The sequence below is a fragment of the Aspergillus oryzae genome, chromosome 3, assembly GCF_000184455.2.
Source record: "Aspergillus oryzae RIB40 DNA, chromosome 3".
NCBI classification, from domain to species: Eukaryota; Fungi; Ascomycota; class Eurotiomycetes; order Eurotiales; family Aspergillaceae; genus Aspergillus; species Aspergillus oryzae.
The window spans coordinates 1016273-1039070 of NC_036437.1; the positions used below are offsets into that span (position 1 = coordinate 1016273).

Consider the following 22798-nt stretch of genomic DNA (forward strand, 5'->3'; position numbering starts at 1 on the left):
ATGTGACGATTATCATGATAGTCAAAAATATTTAGGGCATGAAATTTAATATGTAACATTAAACGTCCGGGTTGAATTCTTTGTCGTTCTGGATCCTAAAACTGCCCAATTAAGCACTTTTCTCGTATAGCCGGAAGGTTATCATACCTACCAGCCACCCAAGGCTCTGTTCAACAAGATGGGGCGTTCAAATACCGATACCGGACCTGGATGTGAAAAGCTCTAGTAAGTGGAGAGGACCCACCGATCACTTGGCAAGTTAGCATCCACTCCCATTTGCTTCCTAATCTGGCCAATTGATGATGCACCGGCTGGCGACAATACCATGACGTCGCGCCCATATATATATGAGAATCCCACTCCACCTCAAATTCAGTGACCAAAATAGTCACACACCAACGCAACGGAAGATCAATCGCACAAGCTCACCAGCACAGACTGGAAGCACCACCCAGCCCAATCACAGTAACACAGAAACAATGACCGGCCATCACCCATCCGGCCTCTCCAACATATCCAACCGCATATCCTGCAAAAAAGCACACATAATAGACTTCATGCCCGCATAAGACCGCTGAAACTCCTCACTCTGAATCCCATAACTCTGCTCCTGCAACTCCCACCGCACATCAGGCACATCCCGAACATTCTCCCTCAGCGGAAGCAGGTTCCAATTCAACAACTCCACCAATTCACTCGGCGTCTTACTCAGACTCAACAAGAGCGGAATATTCACCCCGATATCAATCTGCAGCCGACTCAGCTTCCGATACCCCTTATCGGACAACGCAACCGCCAGCGTTGTCAACCGATCCTGGAACCCCAGTAGATGCTCCAACGTCGACTGACTATGAATATGCCTTGGCGTACCCTGAATCGACAAACACAGTCGCACGGACTGCACCCACTGAATCGTCGACGGCAACGGCACATACGGCGGAATAACCTTCCCACAGAACAAAATGTATTTCGTATCCAGCACGATCTCGTAAGACGTCGACCCGTACCATTCCTGAATCACCTCGGCGTAGATCTGGTGGTTTGCGCGCAGGATCGCGGGACAGCAGCGCGAGCCATCATGTCGCAGGTGAATCGTCTTCGAGCGATCGCGGAGCAGCGAGAAATTGCGGATCGGGAGGTCCGGGATGAGGTACTGGTAGATGGATAGGCGGACTTCCGGGGGGAATTGGAGGAATGGGAGCGTTGTGTCCGAAGCCATGGAATGGCGGGTCTTTGGCTTCCCGGGACCGTTTGATGGGGAGGGAGTTCAGGAGGGGCGGGAGGTGTGGGCGTACATTTGGGTTGAGGTGATGATGGTGTTCATGGATTGGATTTTGCGATGGTTGCGTTTGCTGATGAGATGACGGACACCTGACCGGTCGCTTTGGGTATATCTTTCCGTGAGCGGATGTCGGGGGTGTTGTTTGGTTTGTTTGGTTTGCTGGGGGTTTCCGGGGGTCCATTGACCAATCATGATTCTATGGTTGTTTGTATGACTCGTGATGTGAACCCTAGGTGCAGTAGAGTGATGTTCTCTACGTGAAGTACTAGGATTCGTTGAATTGTCTGGGTCAAGACCTACACTACCTTAACTAATGTATCCTGTATGAAGAGCTTGATTGAAATTGATGAATTGAAGTCAAAATTTCTTTCCGACCTATGACATCATAACACTCATGGAACATTATATATTTCTCGTAATAGATCAGACCTGGTATTCCCGTATACACCCTTACTCCTTGATACAAGCAACCCGCTTTTCCTCACAGCAGAATCTAACCATCTTCCCCAGATATAGAAATAGAAAGAAAAAAGATACACCTAGGGAAACGAGAAAGAGGCGGATAAGTCGAAGAAGAAGAAGAAGAAGAAGAAGAAGAAGAAGAAGAAGAAATGCAATGATAAGAACTGAGAAATAATGAAACAGATAGAGAGAAAAGACAGAAACAGGAACAGGAACAGGAACGAAAGGGTTATCTCGGTAACTAATCAGGAAAAGAAGCAAAAAGAAAAAGAACAAAACTAACGCAAAGTGGACATAGGAAGAGGGCAACATGAGAAAGGAAAGACAACAAACACAGAGTGAGAGACCGAGATAGGAAAACACATATCTCATTTAAAAATTCCAAGGGTGGAGAAGCGGCGAATGAGACTGATTTGAGTCCTAGTGGATTTATTGGATGAATCAGAGCTCCCACGACTTTCTCGACGTCCTTGTAGCTGCGCATTTTTGAGCACCTTGGTCATATCAGAAGATAAGTTGCGAGGCTTGGGGCGGTCGCCATACTTTGCTCCCTGGCTTAGGAGTATGGCTGCCAATTGTGAGTGACCTTGCTCTACAGCACGTGACAGAGGTGTGAAACGGTGTATATCGGCCATATTGATGTCTGCGGACCCTTGTAAAAGTCTCCCGAACTTATCCCACCAAGACTCTGTGCCATCATACCGTACAATCAATGAGAGCAGAGGAGTTTCATCGGTGCGGGAACGGCGGATATTAAAGGAAACCTTTCCATTGAGAAGTTGGATTATGTTCGCCCCATTATCACTGTAAATAGCATAGTGCAAGCATGTGTAGCCATCCTCGCAATGGCTTGAGCAGTCCGCTCCACGGTCTAGAAGAAGTCGGACGGTTGAGACATGGCCGTGCCTGCATGCTGGCATGAGTGGAGTACCACCCCTTCTGGACGGGGCGTCAATGTTCGCACCGGCATTGAGGAGCATCTCAACGATGTGACGCTTACCCGCAGCGGCGGCTATTTTGAGAGGCGTGTCTCCTTTGGAATCTGGGGTCTCAAGGTCGAGGCCCGGGTGGCGAGCCAAGAGCACCTCGAGGGCCGTTGCGTAGTCCAACCGAATAAGATATATGAGTAGCCTATCATTGCCGTCCCAAATCCCCTCAATATTGACATCCCCATTCCACAGGTTAATGACTTCCGACAGAAGTCGTTCATTTCCTGGCTGGATGTCCCTGCTGTTGACCCTTATGTTGTCTGACCCGCTGCCGACTGACGCCGACCCACCCACACTGGTGTTTATACTGGGTGTGCGAAGAACAATTGGTTGAGCAATTTCAACCAAGTTATGCAATTCCTCTTGAACATTCCTAGCGCTCGGTCTGTCATCGTGGCTGATGGCAAGCATAGAAACAATCAAAGACTGACATCTTGTCAGAAACTCCTGGTTGTAATTATAACGACCGCTGGTTAACCCAGAAAGCCATGACTGGACGTGGGGATTCAGCACAGGAGGCGAGCCACGGTGGAAATAGTCATTCTCATAAGGGGATGCTCCATCCCCATCGGTACCCCTTAGTTGGTCAAGATGCATCATTCCATCTGCCCCTTCTAAGCCGAGAGCGAGGATTCGGGTCAAAATACACCCTAAGGACCAGATGTCACTCTTAAGACCATGCCCTGCACCATCTGGTGATTGATATGGACCAGGAGGCGGTGATAACCTCTGTCGCTGGGTGAATGAATCCACAAATTCCGTAACAGTCGTGCCGGTTCTCTCAGGTCTAGACATAATCGAGATTCCAAAATCAGAGATCTTCCACTTTCCCACTTTTGGAAAGTCCAGGGCGTCTCCATGAAACACAAGTATATTTCCTGGCTTAAGGTCCATGTGACAGCAGCTAAGGCCTGGTGGATTGCTGTCCAATCCTTGATGTAAGAAGGCCAGAGCCCCAGCGAGATGCGCGGCCTCTTGCATCAGGTCACGTAATGTGAAGTCTGGGCACCTTTGATGCCCCTCGCGAAGGAAGACATCTAGATCCATGTCTGCCAAGGGAGAAAGAATATTGAACGAATTGCCGATTGTCACGGTGGCTAAGAAAGGGACGATGCGATCATGCTTGGAGAGACTTGAGCGAAGTACATCGAGGTTGTTGGTTTCGGAGTGGAAGTCACCCCTACCTTCAAACTGTTTCAAAGCGACCGCGATATCTTTCTAGAGTCAGATGTCTTGGTTAGGTACAAAGCTTGATAATATGATATAAGTGGACCTGATGGGACTTACGCTGTAAGGCGCTCCCGGCAGGTGGTGTTCGGATTGGGATCGAAAATGTCCACTTCCGATGATCTCCTTGGTGACCCTGCCATATGCACCGTTCCCAATACTTGTCGATATGTCGTTCACAAAGGGGAGCTTCCACTCTTTCGAAAATGTCAGACTTTTACCCTCCTCAATGTCAATCGGACAGAAAGTATATTGGCTCGCTTGGAACTTTTCAGCCCACGGGGACCCCAAGAATGAATCATCCTCCAGAATCGCCAGTGTATACGTTGGGATCATTCGATCTGAGCGGTCCCATTTGCCATGTTCGTCGCGATGTTTGAGAAAAATGTCTCCAAACCTCCCCCAATCCTGCCAGCCAATATCCACTAGTATAGATAGTGTCTGCAGCCACTCTTCCCGAATGTTATGCATCCAGGTATTATCGAATCCGGGCCTTACGAGGTCTATGAATCTCTCTAGGCGAGATTCACTCCAAATAAGTGCTAAGCTATGCCGCGTTACGACCTTTTCCGATGGCCTGTCTCTTCGGTGGGTTTCAGTTTGTAACGCAAGGGAGAGCTCTCTGAGCATCAACTCTCGCTGTATAGATGGTCGTCTTTCCGGAGGACTTTCGATGAATAGAGGATCATGGGGATATAGATGACTTTCACCTATAATATTCTCTGCTCTATGTATTGTACTAAAAAGTCAGTCAGTCAGTATACATCACACCCAGATAAAGTCCCAACGCTTCTTATACTGACTTGGTAGGGCCGGGGTAGACGTCATAATAGGGGCGATCATTATGAAAGTATGTCTGACGCGGAGATATCTCATTCATCTCCAGTTCTGGACTTTGGCGTAGGTTAGGAATGGTCCGAGGTGTTGTATGCTCTGTCGGGGTAAGTCTTCTGGTAAATCGTCTGTGCGCTTCAGAGCTGGGCCGATGTGAAGAGTCATTGCTGTGATAGCCAGAGGAAGAACTGAGGGCGTGGTGAAGGGCAATTAAGCCATTTGCCGTCAGAGCGGCATCGATCTCTTCATTGGACATTTCGACATTGAAAGCAATGCGAAAATCATCGTAACGACTCATGTTGGGCGTGAGATCGCGGGCTGTAGCGTCGAGGTCGCGAGCGACGCTCAAACGGACGGCTGGGCTTCAGTCCAAATGAGTCGCTGCGGGCGTTTAAAGCTAACAAGGTACATTTACAGTAAATTAAAATTCAGAAAGCCAGTAGTAGACTCCAGATGAATACGTACAATGCGAGTATGTGCAGTACATATGCGTTGGCAGAAGGGTTACCGGTGCCTGCATGGAGGAAAGATGAGTAACGGAGGTGAGAGTGGAAAGGATTACGAAGAAAGCAGTGACGAGGCAACGTTATGCCTTGGCCCCCGTTAACTCACGTGTTGGCTGCTTGCTATCAGTAATTCTGCGTATTTTGTACCCCAATGACCTCGAGTCCTTAAGTTTCTCAGCCTCGGCCAAGGACGAATTGGGGCTTTCCCCGTGGGGTTTCATGTCCGCTCCAAATGACTCGGACGCCTCGACACCATCGACTTATTGGACCAATATGACTGGTCATGGAGCTAATTAGTCAGGACTAGAATGAGGCGGCGAATAAGGTCTTCTCTGACGACCCTTAATTTCTGTAAAATGTGGCTGTACCATCTGGTCTACAAGGGGAAAATACTGGAAGGCGTGTCTGTGTCACTTCATAATATTGCTTCACGCGCATTTCGGTGCCTTCGCACAAGAGAGGCAAAACCGCCAAGGTAAGGTACATAGATACTAACTTTGTTAGGTATTTGTGCCCATCGAAGCCATAAATCCACGACAGTAAAGGTACTCTACAAGCATTCCATGTAGTCAATGGAAGACCGACAGTTATGCTACACTCTAGGCAGGATCATGAAATTGCTGGAGATGGAACGGTTCATCGTCCATCTTTCGTCGGCCACATAGGTTACCCAGGCTAACGACATGCTCCTTGACGTGGACAGACATTTTTGTGTTAACTGCGGCCTCAGTCAGTATGTATCACGGTAGGAAAGACCTGCAGAGGGGACAATCGTACATATTTCGTTCATTTCTTCCAGGCCCACTTTTGCAGTGCCACTGGGAACCTACACTAATCGTTAGCTGTTGCCAGGTGGTCCGTAGATGACAGAGTACTTACGAACAGAAAGACGAGAACAAAAGCCAGCGCATTGAGTCCCCTAAAGCACGATTAAAATCCGACCGAACATGCAACTGAGAGAACAGGAAACACCCACATGAACAGAAAACATAATTTGGATTCTCCGTAGTTGCCCAAAGCATCGGTCAATTTGGGTACAAATAGTACCAGAAGCCCCAGACCCAGGAAATTGACCATAACGCTGAAGCTCATGCCGACTTCTAAAGAGCAGAATTAGCATCAATCCCATCGTTGCGAGTTAGTCAACCCTTCACCTTAAAGGAGAGAAGTCGAAAAAGAAAGAAAGAAAAATCCAATACTTACCACGGAACGCAAGTGGAAAGACTTCGGCACTGAAGGTGAAAGGGACTGGTCCCGCACCGATACCATAGAAGAATGTAAAGAAGCCGATGGTAAAAGTTGATACGAGGGCCAGCCTGACTGTGTAGGTTTCGATTCGGAAAAAAAGCCCAATAGCAAGTAGACTGAGAAACATTCCCGCGAGCGAGATGAGGAGAAGAAGCCGACGCCCACGCCAATCAATGTATCGATACGCAGGAATAGTGAAGAGGAAGTTCGCCAAGCCGAATCCTAATCTCCGTTAAGAATAGAGCCTATATACATGGATTAGATGCGAACTTTCACTTACCAAAGTTAAGCCAAACTACATCCGCACGTTGCTGGGAACCATTTGTATCCAGTGTTTTCTCCCGCGTGGTTTTACCGAAGAGTCGAGAAGAGTAAAACGAGAGAACGTTGATCTAACTCGACAATGAGATAAATGATGTTTACAAAGTCAACAAGCAATGCTAGAGAGGAGTGACTCACACCACACAGTTGTTGTGACGCCATTACCAAAAACGCAGCCACACATGCCCTTTGGTTGCGTGGATGGCTGAAAAGCTTTCCAATCCGCTTGAGGAAACGGGTCTCTCGGACCTTCTTTTGGTATATCTCTTCACTATACCAGTTCTGTGGTCTCTTCCCATCAAACATCTCCGTTTCGACTTGTAGTTGACTATGGATATAATAAAGGTCTCTCGCAGCCTGGATGTCTGTGCCTCGTAGCTGTCGGAGGCTCACGAATGCCCCGGTATAATCTCCTCTACGGATAAGAAACCGCGGGGATTCGGGACAAAGAAAGACGAGGAAGAGGAGGATAAGAGCGGGAATAGACGCTGTCCCTAGAAGCACCCTCCATTGGCGATCGACAATCCAATCGCAGGCGAAGCCAAGAAAGACACCACTGTATTGATGGTGTGTAAGGAATACTGTTCAAGAATCAAGAGAAAAATGCATAAAAACGTACAAAGTATCGAACAACTGCCACATCATCAACAACCGTCCGCGCAGATGGTCAACCGCTGCCTCTGCGGCAAAAACGGGGGCGATTGACGCCTTCGCGCCGATCTTGGGATTGAAAATTAGTAGGTTTTGTCAACAGTAGACAGATTGAATGGCTTACCCCAATACCGAGTATCACTCGACAAGCAAGAAGCTGCTGCCATGTCACACAGCGAGCGGTACCTGTTGGTTTCGAAGTCAGAATTGTGTCCCATGGACAGCGTCAGGACACTATCTACCAAGTACACAAGCAGCACAAAAAACGGCTGAAATGAACAGTGCTGGGCGCCTCCCATAATTGCCCTCTTGGAGAGGATCACTCAACCAGGTTCCACTACTTTCTTTAGTCTCTTTGTGTGATCTTACGTTTGTTGGGCAACTCACATAATACTTCCCGATAACCAAGGCGCAGCATCAATAAAGCCACCCAATAATAGATGGGACTGCGTCCAGTCTTCTCCTTGGGGTGACAAGTCATGCTTCCAGCCTTCTGAACCCGCATTGATCGTGGACTGCTGCCAGCCTCTATAAGAGTTAGTTAGTTGGAGCCTAAAGATGATATGACTCCCTGCCAGGCGTACATACTGGGTGATCGCCGCACATGCTGTGGTTAAAATGGTCACCTTGAGGTCTTTACTTTGTTGCCAAAAGCCCGACTCCTTTTCATCCTTTATCGCCTTGAACTCTGCTGGCGTTAAGCTGAGTGTGTATAGATTATCGGGTTCCTGTGCTATTCGGGCTCCTTTGACAAGCAGCTCAAGGTCGACCACGTCTTTCAGATTGTTTCGATCATAGAACTTGTGCACGTCATCTTCAAGCTCCTCTGGTGTTCTGAGTAGCAGCGGGTTCCGAGGCCTGAAGGATGCAATGTAAGATGAGCATGATGCCCGACCACAAGCAGGAGTGAGAGAGGCTCGATAACTCCATTGGACGAAAAGATAATGAAAAATTGAACCTGAGGAGAGAATGCCTACCGCCTGGCTGAGTTGTTTACGCGCATATTGCCCCTTACATGAATTTATTCAACCTTAACCCGTTCAGCATGCGCGAAGTAAGGGGCTCGGAAGATAATATGGTTCTTAGCCACACCTTAAGGCTAACAAAGGATCAAGTGGAGCATACAAGGCTTATCTGAGCTGCAGTTTCTTTATATCACCTGGAAAGAGAAGTAGCTTTACAAATGATACTTTACTGGCACAAATACGCCGCAACCGAGGTGAAGGTGAGAGAAAAGCAGGTAAGTTGACCAATAAGCCAAGTTCCAGTGACAAAAAGAGATGAGTAATGAAATACCTACCCAGCCATAGAAAATGTGATTCTGCATTACGAGAAATGAGGCTCATTTTGTGGATTCATCTAACCTGATGGTGTGCCGTCCTCCGAAAGTTTTACACTCGTATTCGATCGTCATGTACAGCCTTGCCTTGGCACTCCACGAGGTACTGAAATTATTTTTCAATTTATTGCATCTATGTCACAATCCTCACTGTAATGGTTCTAATCAGCATGCTAATTGACTCAGCAGCAGAGTCGAGTCGAGTACTGTGGTAGCTAACCAAAGGTCTGGCAGTGAGATAGCAAGAGCTGACAGTCTTGGACGATATTTAGCGCCCAAGGGACTGCCGCCACCTATTGGTTTTGCTTTTTCTCTTTGAGTAATCTGTTTGCTCCCTTTTCTTTTCCTGTTTTACTCTGTGGGTTACTGGATACCTGCATGGGGGCTGTGCACCAAAACCGCCAACGAGACCACTCTTCCTCTTGGGGACCATCTTGCGAGAAATTCTGGTGTGGTGAATCGATTAAATTTCTCGCCATGAAGGTACCCACCGCTCAGATGTCCTAGGTTCAACGTCATGTAACAGGAAGAGAAGAATTTCCGGGGATTTCCGAATGGTGCTAAAATACTTAGGGCATGGATTGACATCCCCCGCTTCTCATGCAGCAATCCTCCACTCCCCGCACACTTTGACGTGGCCGTACCCCAATCGTAGTGAAGATGACTCGATCCTTCAAGCCACGGCTAGCCTCACTGGCGTAACCAGCCTGTCGGGCTGCGATTTCTTGCGTCCGTCAAACCTTCTGGGTGAGTTTGGGAACAAACAAGCGCACAGGTCGGTGCCGAGACAACCATCAATCAGCGCCCTGATCGCGTCGTCACAGCCTCACCACTTTCAGAGGCTCTGCACCCCTTCGTATTTGTTTCTTTTTGTCTATAACCGCAGTGAGAGAGCTGAAAGCCTACCCTCCGCCCCGCGCTTAGATCAACTTGCCTCTTCCCTTTTACATCCAAGCCATACTAGCCAACCTTGACCATGAGCGGGTCAGTTCAGAACACCATCAGCCCTGACCTAACAGGGTACATCAGAAAGGAAAGGCTCGAGGCTAGGCTACTAAGCCTGTTTGGCAAACCGATCAAAGTTCGCGTAAGGACCTTCGCTGATAGCGCCGGTGTCTCAACGCTGCTGACATACAAGGTTCATTTGAAAGCATATCAATGAGCGATGGGTTTTTGACGCCCCAAGAATAGTGACTCAGGTACGCAACTTTGTGCAACTTCAGTGGCAAATTGATTACTAGCCAGTGGCTAATTTGTTCATTCTTTTCTCTAGAATGAGATCGAGTAAGTGGAGATAGTCCAGCACGCGCCATTTACCACAATATGACTTATTGTATTTCGATAAAGCGATCTTCGGGATTGAACGAGTGTTTGGATCATACGGATATGGATATGGATGAGATGATCACTGGGCTGGGTCTACTCATGTGGCTTTGATACCGCAGCAATGTCATTTTACTTTCAAGTACCCTGCTCTATGTAACGTAATTCGCTGCTGGTAGTGTTTGCTTACCTGCAATGATAACTCACGTTACAGCCTTGGACCAGCATTCCTTAACTTGGCTAATCTGCCTTGTAACTTGAATGGGTGATCGAATCTGGTTATAAGCGACTTATTAGTATCTTGGTATTCCTAAATTTACTTCCAGAAGAGTTCTAGTGTGACGCCTAGAACCTACTGGGCACTTACTGTGAGAATGCATACCATCGCACCGCTTCAAGGCAACAGTTGCCGGCTGAATCCGTTGAAACCTGAGCACTACGGTGCTATACAACCCCATCTCCGTTATCCAACATTTGTTTCTTGTCCGGAAAAGTCAAACGTATACCTATTTGACTTTATATGTATGTTGTCAATTCCTGAAACAACCCTCTGGAGCCGGGTTTACTGACTATATTAGCCTCATCGGGTCCCAAAACGGACGGCCCTCACCTATTCACCAATAGCGACGATTTCGAGACCCATATCGCGACTACGGCCAAACCACACACACGTATAGTGTTGGTTTTTCTCCTCGCACAGCATTGTAGTAAACAGACTTACAATTTCCTAGGTCGATATGCTCTCAAAATTCGATGCGCCCCCTCGGAGTCACCGAACAAGCGATGCGAAAGCTCATAAACACATACGGCATCGATGCGACCTTCCTCGACCTCGCAGTATCCTTCGGTGACAAGCCACAAAGCGCTGATGCAGGACACGGAGCGATGACAGTGAGACAGAAGGAAGATGGTTCATACGGTACTTGACCGACCTGAAAGACGACACGGGAATGACAATGCTGATCTTTCAGACATGCAATATCTCTTTGCATATGCAGAGAACAATGCCGCTCAGGGGAATGTTCCATGGACGATCCGACAGACATGTGTATTCCACCGATATAATCCTGCGGGATCCGGCAATCTCTGGATCTTCTTTCACGCGAGGCCACGATCAAAGATGCAGCAGCAGATCGAAGCCGAGATCACTTCGCAACATGCAGGCGTGTCTAAGAGGTGGTACTGGATGCATTTACTCGTGCTTTCGGCATATATTGGTAATTGGCGCTGGTGTATCCGCAGTCTGGGCGAGGAGATCGAGAAGACTGTCAGTTTGAAATGCGACCGAGGCTTTTGTGAAGTCGAGTAATGCTAATTATCTGCTTAGGTTGATATCGCTCTGACGTTGGATCTCTCTAAGGCTGATCATGATAAAGACGGGCTCATCCGACTATTGACGCCGCAATATTTAGGAGACAAGCTCCTACCGCTCTCATCTAGACTAAAGGTTGCGTTAGAAACCGTTCGCAAGCTAGATGAAATCAACACATTTTTCCAATCCAAGGGGTTTATGACTGATGACGACTCACAACGATTTGCAAGCGAGATGGCGTACTACAAAACTACTATCGAAGGGTACAGTAAAAGCGTGGAAGTACTCGAAGGAAAGGTGAAAGGTATCTCGGATCTGGTATGTCTTTTATCTTATGACCCTATCATGATCATGCTCAGACTTTCTAACGTCACTCATCCACATGTAGTTGGCAGTTGCCCTAAACCTCAAGGGCCAAACTGTAGCCAATGAAATTAACGACAAGATGCTGCAGCTCACTAGCGAGGCATTCGAAGATAATGCTACTGTCCGGGTTGTCACTCTAGTCACCCTTATCTACCTTCCTGCTAGCTTCGTCTCCGTGAGTCTCATCCAATATGCATGGTACATGTCAGCTCTAACAATACGTGCAGACTCTCCTCGGAATGAACCTTTTTGAGTTTGGAGATTCGAATGGGCAAGGGTTCACGATCTCGAAGCAGTTTTGGATCTTCGTCGTGGCTGCAGTACCGCTTACGATGCTCACCCTGGGATCTTGGTATATCATCACCAAACGGCAGGTGAAACTGCGGCAGAAGAGGAAGGAGGAGAGAGCAGGAAGCAAGATGTGCTGAGATATTTTTCCTTCGTATCTTTCCTTTGTACTTGTCTATTTGCTTCCTCTTTTCATAAGTATATATGTCTCTTGATTGGATATACGAGCGTGGCAAGATAGTCAAGGTGTTTTAACAACAGCATGGTGTTGGAGGATATGTTCTGCAAATTGCCAAGCAATTTTATACATAACCCATGGATAGATACACATAGAAATCAAGTTTACATGCTCAAATAAATTACGCAACCTACAAAAGTACCCTTTATATTCGAATAAGTTGATTATCGAAAGCAATAAGTAGTTCCTGCCTCGAATTTCTCCGGCATCCAGCTGATCATGTGATTTTTCGAGATAGGATCCTTTCGCCTGGTATCAACTGATCTATAAGATATTCTCTATAGTTGCTGATCTTCGAGCGGATGTCTTACTCCGCCCGTCATAATATGGCCTTGTTCTTCATTCCAGGACAAACACCAGACAACTGTAACGGGTGGGAAAGAAGGTAGCCTCGGACGAAACTGGCCCATACGGCCGTTACCTCGTGCTCACAGCTTCTTCAAGATCAATTCACCTCCATCATCTAGAGGAACTATAAACGACATATGCTCCACTCTGTCCGAGAGACTCTATGCCGGATTCTTACATTCTGCTCTGATATTCCGGGATAGCTCCTCTAACAGTGCGGGCGTAGAAAGTTATGTCGACTAAGAAGGCTACTCCCCGAAAGATGGGCCTTTGATCCCATTCTAGCCGACGACTGGGTAAGTATGTCGCCGGTATTCTAAGCATTCATACTATGGTGAGAACGAAACAGACGGTATTTCTCAAAGTATTCCGGTACATCTCAAGACAAACAGAAGACAATTTCCCAGGATGGCAGCGGCACGGCAGAGGGAAGGATGTTCCTATTTTTATTACTACATTAGCCAAGATTGATATTGTTGATGCATCAATCCCGTGTAAAATTAGTCTGGATTCGTACCTACTCTGAGGGCCAGTAGATGTCAGCGAAAGTATAATTTTCTTTTCTCAATGCTGTCGGTTAGTGCACCGGTACTTTTGTGCCATTGCCAAGAGAAAAAACTATCTACAAGATTGGCTATCGATGGATGCCTGCATCACTCATGACTAGGCCAACATGTTTCCGTCTGGACTGGTATCAAATCATGCATCCTGGCATCTGAATGCATTCCTCGGGCCGTGGACCATGCTAGCTTCCATATAAGCATGGCATGTGAAGAACACCCTTTCTGTTTATACCTGGGGCGTCTCGCTTTGCTGGTTATGCTGGCCTTCTTCCTCACGTCAATGCTTCTCTGGAGGTAGGGAGGCTTCGCGGTTGCTCATCGACGCCTGCTCAACGTGAAACGGTAGCGACTTGTAATCTCGGAAGCTATACGAAGAAATTTTGCGTTCGTTTCTTTCCATGGGCTGCCATGTCGAATTTCCGCAGTGAGAATCTTCGGACACCGGTTTTGAGACCTTCCTGATATGGTATTCTTCCCTCGTATTGAGATCAGGCAGCGTCAAGGGGAGGAAAATTCCCCTAGCAATCATGCGATATTGAAATTCGGAGAAACCGTCTCTCCCTTCCACCATCCGGCACAACCGGAGGACGTAAAATGCAGCGTTAATTAATGCAAGAGAATTCTTCCTCCACCTATAGTACCAAAGCGTGCGCCACAACGAATCCTAGAAGTCGAAGTGCAGATGAAACTGAGACACTAAAGCCGTTTTGCCTTTGCCAGACTGACCCACTAGGTGGATCATTCAAAATTCAGAAAATTCATAGCATGCATCTCAGTGAGCCAAACCCTTGTCGTATACTCAGGCTGCCGGAATCAATTGTCCGACGATATCGAGGACATTTCATCAATCCAGAACACCACAATACTTGGTTAGAGAATGATGTCACGATCCCTTTGTGAGGTGTCAAAGCGCCAGGCTGATCCGGAGATTTGCCGAATATGACAAATCCGTATTGGTGATTCTGACCGTTGATCCCTCTCTATTTTCTGGAAAAAGATGAGACCCCTCATTCAGGGATTTCAGGCAACCCAATTTAGGGTAGATTAAACCGACAAGTTAAGGCTCAAAATGGATAAATCCATGATGCCGGGTAATCCGTACCTTCGGTCCCAGCCAACGGGATATCACAAATCACCCTGGCTTGAAACCACGACGAATAGGCAGCACCGGAGAATAAACGGCAAAACCTTTTAGTGAGCTAGCGAACTTTACCAGAGGAACCATGTGGGCTAGCTCCTTTCCGATGTACCGAAAGGACCACGATGCCCGATGCCCACTGGCACAAGTAGGGACCTAGCTCCCTCAGAGTGAGACAAGCATGAGACAAAGGGTGGGATATGGGCGAGGGAGTTCGGCAGATGAGCACCTATTATCCCGATTGTTGGACGAAAGATGAACTGAGGACTGACGGTGGGGCCGAGCCTTACCGGATCTTGGCTTGAACCCCTAGGGCCCATGGGTCCGCTATGCCCTAAACGCCTCCTAGGGCTGCGCTCGTCGTTAGAGGTTGATGATACTGATAATAGCACGGTGGAACAGTCTCGTAGTGGAGATTTTCGTTCCACCAATAACTGAATTATTTCGGTATCATGGAAAACAGGCCCACGCTATCGCCAAGCTCAAGATCCGAAGCTTAAGTATGGAGAACCATGAGGTATAAAAAGTCTCGTTGTCCAGGGCTTTCAGGGAATTCTTCAACACCAAATCACTGCTTTCATTCGTTTGCTTTCCTTGTCTCTGTTGAACAGGCCCTATACATTCATTTATTCATTCTCGTACGTTCTGTTGACCAGAACCCATTCATTCACTATGCATTTCCAACTTCTCGGCCTCGCCGCCCTCGGCTCTCTCGCCGCTGCTGCTCCCGCCCCTTCTCGCACCTCTGAACTGGTTGAGAGAGGCTCTTCTTGCACTTTCACCTCCGCTGCTCAGGCCTCTGCGAGCGCCAAGAGCTGCTCCAACATCGTCCTCAAGAACATCGCTGTCCCTGCTGGAGAGACTCTTGACCTGTCCAAGGCCAAGGACGGTGCCACCGTACGTTCAACCAACTGCACAATATTCAGTACACGACAGATTAGTTAATTCAATCCATCTTTTAGATCACCTTCGAGGGCACCACCACCTTCGGCTACAAGGAATGGAAGGGACCCCTGATCCGTTTCGGTGGTAACAAAATCACCGTCACCCAGGCCGCCGGCGCTGTCATTGACGGCCAGGGCTCCCGCTGGTGGGACGGCAAGGGCACCAACGGTGGCAAGACCAAGCCCAAGTTCATCTACGCCCACAAGCTCCAGTCCTCGACCATCAAGGGTTTGCACGTTAAGAACTCCCCCGTCCAGGTCTTCAGCGTCCAGGGTAACGACGTCCACCTGACCGACATCACCATCGACAACTCGGATGGTGACAACAATGGTGGTCACAACACCGATGCTTTCGACGTTAGCGAGAGTAACGGTGTCTACATCACCGGTGCCAATGTCAAGAACCAGGATGACTGCCTGGCCATCAACTCTGGTGAGGTAAGTAGCTCAGAATACTTTCATCCCCCTTGACGCACAGATATTGACATGGCACAGAACATCGAATTCACCGGCGCTACCTGCTCCGGCGGTCACGGTATCTCCATCGGTTCCATCGGTAACCGCGACAGCAACACCGTCAAGAACGTCAAGGTTGCCGACTCCACCGTCGTCGACTCCGACAACGGTATCCGTATCAAGACCATCTCTGGTGCTACCGGCTCTGTCAGCGGCGTGACCTACGAGAACATCACCCTCAAGAACATCAAGAAGAACGGTATCGTCATCGAGCAGGACTACAAGAACGGTGGCCCCACCGGCAAGCCCACCACCGGTGTCCCCATCACTGACCTCACTGTCAACGGTGTCACTGGCTCCGTTGCCAGCAAGGCCACCCCCGTCTACATCCTCTGCGGCAAGGGCAGCTGCTCTGACTGGACCTGGAAGGGTGTCAGCATCTCCGGTGGCAAGAAGTCTGATAAGTGCCAGAACATTCCTTCTGGCGCTTCTTGCTAAGCGAACAATGCTTGATCGCGTGTTTGGCTCTGGTGTATAGATACCCAGGGCGCAGGCCACTCTCAATTACTTTACTTGGTGTACCATAGATATATATGTCATATAATATAAGTATCAACATCTGGCTGTGTACACATATTTTTCTATAAATATTTTGTTCAGTTATTGTATACATTATCTGTTTGTAGAACTCATGCTACTACGGAATGTATAACGGCAAAGATCGAGTTCGAATAGCATATCCAGTACACAAACCTGTCTAACCCACGGATATAGAGAGTACTTGAAGCAATCAAAGCCTTCCATCATCCTCCAGCGAGACCGCAAAAGTTCTAATATATCGGGATCCGTTAACGGAAAGCGTGTCTGTACTTCATTCCGATACTTCTATAATTCAGGATTTACTGCCTATACGGGGGTTGAGTCATTAGCGACTCATTGGCGACTCACGTAATATACCTGGCCCATAGTAATTACTTTCAACAGGACAAAAAAAAATGCGAGGAACTGGAGACAAACTATTATCTAACCAGCTATCCATAGTGGTTCTTACGATCCATCATGCATGATGGACGATATTCCGAAAATGGAAATAGACTAACCCCAATATCGGGAGTGTTGTCAGTCCAGGACCGAGCCTTCGGTTAGCGTTATTTCTGTGTTCTCATGAATAGTCGCTCTTATTGGACGAAATGGCAATGCGCTAACTCCAATGTCGGGGTCATGTCTTGGCATATCGAATCTCTTTCTATACGGTCGACAAGATTCTGGATAAATAAGGTCGGCACGACCCATTGACCGCAGAAAGCTTTCACTAACTGTTTTGTCACTAAGGAACATACGGTCTTCGTCGCATCGCACCATGCCTGACGAAGAAAAGAATAAACAGCCTGTGGGTGCTACCTGAACTCGTAGTGGATATCTACTCACGGCAAGGTTGATAGGAACCGGCAGCTGGTCGGGAGACATATCCGCTGATGGACATGGGAAATGGCATAGTTGGATGGGAGAGTCAGGACGACCCGTTAAATCCCAGGTAAGATCCTAACATCATGACTACAGAAAGACTATATGGCTCACACCAGAACGAAAGAAACTACCCTCCATCTCGCAAATGGTTCCAGTTAGCGACAGTTAGCATCATCACGTTCATTAGGTAAGAGACCGAGACATATGCAACCATCCAGGGCTTTAGCATTGACAACTAGCTTTCAGCCCATTTGCGTCATCGGTATTCGCACCCGGTGTCAGTCTTGCCGATCAAGAATTCGGGAACACATCCTCCATACGCAGCTCTTTTGCGGTAACAGCGTATCTCTTCGGCTATTTTGTGCGTTTATACACCGAACTGCTAGTTTAGAGTGGGTTGCTAACAGGTTCATAATGGCAGAGTGGTCCCTTGGTTCTATCTCCACTCAGTGAGGTATGTGGTCGTCGAATCACGTTGAACGCGGCCACGTCGATCTTTGTGCTGTTTCAAATCGGCTGTGCCCTTGCGCCCAATCTCTCGGCCTTGATCGTCTTTCGTTTCTTCACTGGCTTTGGAGGATCCGGCTGTCTAACCATTGGAGGCGGCGTGATTGCCGACCTTTTCGAGGCGGAGCAACGCGGACTGGCCTTGTCCTTTTTCTCGTTCGGTCCGTTATTCGCACCAGTAATAGGACCAATTTGCGGGGGATACATTGCGCAACGTGCGGGGTGGCGATGGACATTCTGGGTGCTGGTCATCGTAGGGGGCACGCTGACCGGTATAGTCATGGTGACCAACCGAGAGACCAACCCGACCGTGCTCATCAGGCGGAAGACAGTGGCCCTGCGCAAGGAGTTGAACCGCCCCGAGCTTCGCAGCTGTTATGAGATGGAAGGCGAGACACGCGGGCCAGCGACTCTCTTGTTGAGAACATCCACCCGGGTCATCAAACTGTTGGCCACCTCGCCCATCGTACTGATCATGGCCCTCTATATTGCGTCAGTTTATGGCTGTCTCTATCTTCTGTTCACCACTATCACATCAGTCTTCCAGAACCAGTATGGTTGGAGTGTAGAAACGAGTGGTCTCGCATATATCGGTTTGGGGCTAGGCTTTTTCGCGGGCCAGGTAGTGTTCGCTCTCACAAGCGATCGGATCCTTATCCGACTGAAACGACGCAATAATAACATACTGGAACCCGAAATGCGTCTCCCGTTGTGCTTGCCATTTGCACTCTTCGTGCCGATCTCCTTTTTCTGGTATGGCTGGTCTGTTCAGGAAAAGACACATTGGATCGTTCCCATTATCGGACTGTTTCCCTTCGCCTTCGGCATAATCGGCATCTTTGGAACGCTGCAGGCATATATTATTGACTCTTACCCTCGCTATGCGGCATCCGGTATTGGAGCATTGACAGTTACTCGGTCCCTCTTCGGTGCATTACTGCCCTTGGCAGGACCGCCGATGTACGAAAAGCTGGGATACGGTTGGGGGAATTCGCTCCTAGGCTTTGTGACACTGGCGATGGTCTTGCTGCCTATGCTTTTTCGTTGCATCGGTGCATCTCTCCGACAGAAGTTCACAGTTGATCTAGAATAGTACAATAAGGAAGCCAGTAATGGCCTTGATAATTGCACAGTTAGACCGTTCCCCATGATGATGGATTCAGTGTTAAATGCTAGGTGTACCTCAGCTATACAGAGCGGGCAGCTTATTGGCCTTCCAACCGGCGTTACAGCAGCCCCTCTGAAGCGAACAGATCACCGATCATATCACTAAAGTCGATCGGCCCGGTGCCGTCAATCATATATCCATAGTCGTCTCCGCCAATTCCGTAATCTTGGGCGAGTGTGGAGGGTAGGGAATTGTGTTCCGTAATGTCACGACTAGTGAATGGCGTATGATACATGGCCTGGTCAGACTGCATCGGAAAGGAAGTAGAGGCACCGGAGCTTTGAGCTGCGTTGAGCATCGGAGGGCCTTGACTGGTGCTCCCTTCTGTACTAGCAATTGGAAATGGTCTCTGAGAGAGGCTTTCTGCCGATATCCCCGTCGTTGCCAGAACTGGCATTGAGTCACTTTCTCTCCCGCCCGGCAACATGCCCTGATTATCCGACACATTGGTCCTGGATACAAACCCAAACGTCCTCTCAGCCAGAGCGGTGGTGTGTGAGTCAGAAGCTTGTGCTGAGGGACTAGATACAGCATGCTGTGGAGACAGGTCGCTTGTTCCAGTAGGAAGAATTGCCGTTGTCAAAAGCTACACAGCCTCTCAATAAAATATTCCGTCCGCATATCGGGGTAATTGCGATACATACCTTGACCGCAATGCTGATTCTTTTTGCGAGAGTTGTATATGGCTCCAAGAGGGTCATAAGATCCCGAGCAGTGCGCAGCTCTGCTAGAGCCATGTCCTCAACTGATGAACCTTTCCTTGCTAAGATTATATAGAGCATGGTTAGGGATGCGGCCAAAATCATGTTCGAGATATCCCAATGTACGCCGTGAAAAAGTCCCCTGTGATACATGTCCTGCGCAAGCCGAATGATGTTGCGACTAGCGTCTACACAGGCGGAAGCATACGAGGGGAAGCCATCTGCTGATCTGATTTCGCCAGTGGACGAAGTAACTAGGTAATGCAGGAAAGGCCGGTACAGATAAATCTGAGCATGTGCGTACGACATGCATAGCTCGTATTGTGCACTGCACGATGTCATATCAGAACAAAATGCCGAGGAAAGTCATTGGGCTTGTGGGAAGTCGGGCCTACCGTTCGATTTGCAGCGGATGCTTCTCTTGACCGAGGCGAAGGTACGGAGGGAGCGAAGCAAGCCAGGACCGAAGCTCACTCTCTAGTCCCCTGACCGTGTCTTTACGCACTAAATGGCGCAATGGCCCCGGGTTGTGGGTTTTCTTGACGCCTTTCAATGGATACAGTCGCTTAGTCACATGGCCTAGGATGTTATGTAGTCGGAAACATGCGACGCTGGCAACAGTTGGGTTCCATCGTGCCACATTATGCGGGCTGTCGGAACGTGTCTCCGTGGGACGATGTCTACTCTCGCACTCGACACTCGGATACTCAAGATCAAGCTCGTCGCACCCAATCGGCATAGGTAACCCACCGGTAATGGAGACACATGCTAGAAGGTGACGTGTCGTCCAGAAAACGTGCTTTTTGTCTTCACGAGTAAATGCATCATCCGTCTCAGCAATTTGATGATATTTCATACGTAGTGCCAATGAGAAAGTGTAGGAGAGAGCTGAGAAGCTTGAGCTTATACGGGCGGTGTATAGTAGAAAGATATTCATGTAGAGGATGGCCTGGAGAGTGACCAAGTCGTTACAGCCTTGCAGATCAGCCAGGCTACGGCATGTTTCGAAGTATTGGGTGCTATTGCTGTCAGCTCTTTAACCGTTGAGGCGGGAATCCAGGAATAACATACCCTTCCACTATGTATGCTTCCCGAGATCCTTCATCATCTATTTCAAACAGACATCCCAAAGCCATAAGGGAAAATAGCAGTGCAAGATATCGGTATTCTTCGCCGCTATAGTCACTGACGTTCAAGGTAAACAGTAAGGGGAAGACGGAATCGAAAGTCGGCCGGTGTATAAAATTGTGTAAAAAGTGCGCACTGAAAGCCAGATTGACCAGATGGCGCGCTCTGTCCTGCGGTGGCAATGATATTGGTTGACCCAGGCCATTTCCCAATGAGAATAATTTTGGCGCCGGCACATTCCTTGCTCGGACTCGGTTTTCAGCATCTGCCCCGGGCCAGTTTCCCAGTTCATCTTTTAAACGCCTTACAAAGTCCATGTGAGCGGCAGAGTGCAGAAAGCGAGCCTCGCCTTCATTTTCGAGAGCCGAGGGAAGTGTGGCGTTGGGAACACGGCCACTAGTGTCTAAAACTGAATTGTCGTTGAGATTTCCCTGGCGAGAATCCACCACTTCTGTAGACCCGACGGGAACAGATGCAGTTGTGGGTACATCTCGCTGTTGACACGACTCTTCTACAGCCTTCATGCGCTTCTCAAGATGTTCAATTCGGTCAAGCTGGGCCGTGCTCCTCTTCCTCCGCCGCCGTTGAGAGAATACACAATCTTATCTAATCAGCGGCGCCCATCAATCCAGAGAGGTTACGAGATTGTACCATTGAATGACTCACGACAATGGCTACACGGGTACGTCCTGTCGCATTTAATTTTCATCCTCCGGCACACGTCGCAGGCCCCATTCGCTCGGGGCGCGGCTGGAGCGTCCATGCTTGTCGATGGCCCGGAGGTGCCATTGGAGCCGCGAGTAGCATCAGCTTTAGCATCAATTCCAAAGGCTCGGAATTGCTGTAGTGTCGGGTTCATCATACATTAGTGGGATGTAGGAGAGTGGATGGTCCAGTCAAGACTCAAGAGACGCCAGGCATGTATGGAAGCACGTGCACGGATCGACAAAACAGGCTAAACCTCTTTGGGATGCTGGGGATATTCCACCCTAAACACAACTCTCTCACGTCAACAATCCCTCCCCATCTCGAATTTGTCAAAGCGTAGGCTTTGAGAATATCCTGCCGAGTACCAATGCTGCTCGCTTTTGCCGAAATACGACTTGACGGTTGCTCCCCCACGGAGCGTGAGGTAAACTCCATCACGGCATCCGCGTTCCCCTCCGCAGCTAGCTGTGAGAATGTAGGTTTTCCTAAGGGACTGGTGTTTCTGAGCTCTACCATGTGTATCATACAGTCGTACATGGCCTTTCTGCTCCAATACCAATTATCTTGGTCATTGTGCTTTGATTGAATGAGAGAGCTGTGATGAAATGAAAAGCGGAATGGACAATGGCTTCCTCGAACTTGGCTTCGGACGGGGTGAGGTGTATCTTGGATAGACTCCTTAAGAAGAGGGAGGCCCTGCGACTAGCTTTTATCAGGTAAGGTTGCTGCAGCCATCTCTAAGTCAAATGCGACAAGGTTGTAGGTTGGGCTGAGGCTGTCGATTGTTAAAGTGAAACATTTGCATAGGAGAACGGAGCCCGTTCAGCTAGCACGGTAGTACAAGCCAAGCACTGATAACCAGCATAACTCAACTAGCTGCTATTTGCTAGTTTAATATCACTACACCGTTCCGTGCCGCTCTCACTCTGGACCTGGCACAGGCATGAAGAGGCGCCCAATAAGACGTGCAGTCTCATGGACAAAGAACCAACACCACACCCTGATCAGTCGGCGTTGAATTCGCCCGTTCGTGCAGCTTTTTAACGGAAGTATCCGATGATGACAATGCAGGCCTTTGGATATAGTAATGTCGCTGAGCGGCTGTAAGTTCGCCCGAGTGTCGTATGTTTCCGACTAGCCATGGATGAATATGTTTGGTCTTGCCGGCTGGGATGCTTGGACGCAGAAATATATTCTAGACTCAAAAGCCTATCTGGTACTCATCGTCCGGCGTTTGTCATCGTAATTATTACCTCACTATAATTAAGCTACCTCCAACCAACC

General features: G+C 48.5%; 7 protein-coding genes across 7 annotated transcripts; 3 read left to right on the forward strand and 4 right to left on the reverse strand.

Annotated features, from left to right (window-relative positions):
- Window positions 1–490: 490 nt before the first annotated feature.
- Window positions 491–1219, reverse strand: AO090023000396 (uncharacterized protein; the record flags this gene model as incomplete). Its single annotated transcript, XM_001820897.3, has 1 exon — window positions 491–1219. The coding sequence occupies one exon, from the start codon at window positions 1217–1219 to the stop codon at window positions 491–493; it is 729 nt and encodes a 242-aa protein (XP_001820949.1).
- A 513-nt stretch (window positions 1220–1732) lies between these two features.
- On the reverse strand, window positions 1733–5092 carry AO090023000397 (ankyrin repeat and protein kinase domain-containing protein; the record flags this gene model as incomplete). Its single annotated transcript, XM_023235577.1, has 4 exons — window positions 1733–1985; window positions 2288–3951; window positions 4021–4699; window positions 4764–5092. The coding sequence occupies 4 exons, from the start codon at window positions 5090–5092 to the stop codon at window positions 1733–1735; spliced, it is 2925 nt and encodes a 974-aa protein (XP_023090585.1).
- Window positions 5093–6230: 1138 nt separating this feature from the next.
- Window positions 6231–8523, reverse strand: AO090023000399 (uncharacterized protein; the record flags this gene model as incomplete). The annotated part of the gene is made up of 9 exons (XM_023235578.1): window positions 6231–6400; window positions 6504–6775; window positions 6848–6944; window positions 7010–7425; window positions 7489–7589; window positions 7645–7706; window positions 7763–7857; window positions 7908–8378; window positions 8498–8523. The coding sequence occupies 9 exons, from the start codon at window positions 8521–8523 to the stop codon at window positions 6231–6233; spliced, it is 1710 nt and encodes a 569-aa protein (XP_023090586.1).
- A 2779-nt stretch (window positions 8524–11302) lies between these two features.
- On the forward strand, window positions 11303–12113 carry AO090023000400 (uncharacterized protein; the record flags this gene model as incomplete). The annotated part of the gene is made up of 3 exons (XM_001820900.3): window positions 11303–11449; window positions 11510–11812; window positions 11883–12113. The coding sequence occupies 3 exons, from the start codon at window positions 11303–11305 to the stop codon at window positions 12111–12113; spliced, it is 681 nt and encodes a 226-aa protein (XP_001820952.3).
- Window positions 12114–15107: 2994 nt separating this feature from the next.
- On the forward strand, window positions 15108–16333 carry AO090023000401 (glycoside hydrolase family 28 protein; the record flags this gene model as incomplete). Its single annotated transcript, XM_001820901.3, has 3 exons — window positions 15108–15332; window positions 15398–15817; window positions 15875–16333. 3 exons carry the CDS (start codon window positions 15108–15110, stop codon window positions 16331–16333), a joined length of 1104 nt encoding a protein of 367 aa, XP_001820953.1.
- An 862-nt stretch (window positions 16334–17195) lies between these two features.
- Window positions 17196–18902, forward strand: AO090023000402 (MFS transporter; the record flags this gene model as incomplete). Its single annotated transcript, XM_001820902.1, has 5 exons — window positions 17196–17225; window positions 17278–17369; window positions 17427–17489; window positions 17549–17663; window positions 17724–18902. The coding sequence occupies 5 exons, from the start codon at window positions 17196–17198 to the stop codon at window positions 18900–18902; spliced, it is 1479 nt and encodes a 492-aa protein (XP_001820954.1).
- Window positions 18903–19035: 133 nt separating this feature from the next.
- On the reverse strand, window positions 19036–20814 carry AO090023000403 (fungal specific transcription factor domain-containing protein; the record flags this gene model as incomplete). The annotated part of the gene is made up of 5 exons (XM_023235579.1): window positions 19036–19512; window positions 19622–20006; window positions 20074–20257; window positions 20429–20697; window positions 20750–20814. The coding sequence occupies 5 exons, from the start codon at window positions 20812–20814 to the stop codon at window positions 19036–19038; spliced, it is 1380 nt and encodes a 459-aa protein (XP_023090587.1).
- Between the last annotated feature and the right edge of the window lie 1984 nt (window positions 20815–22798).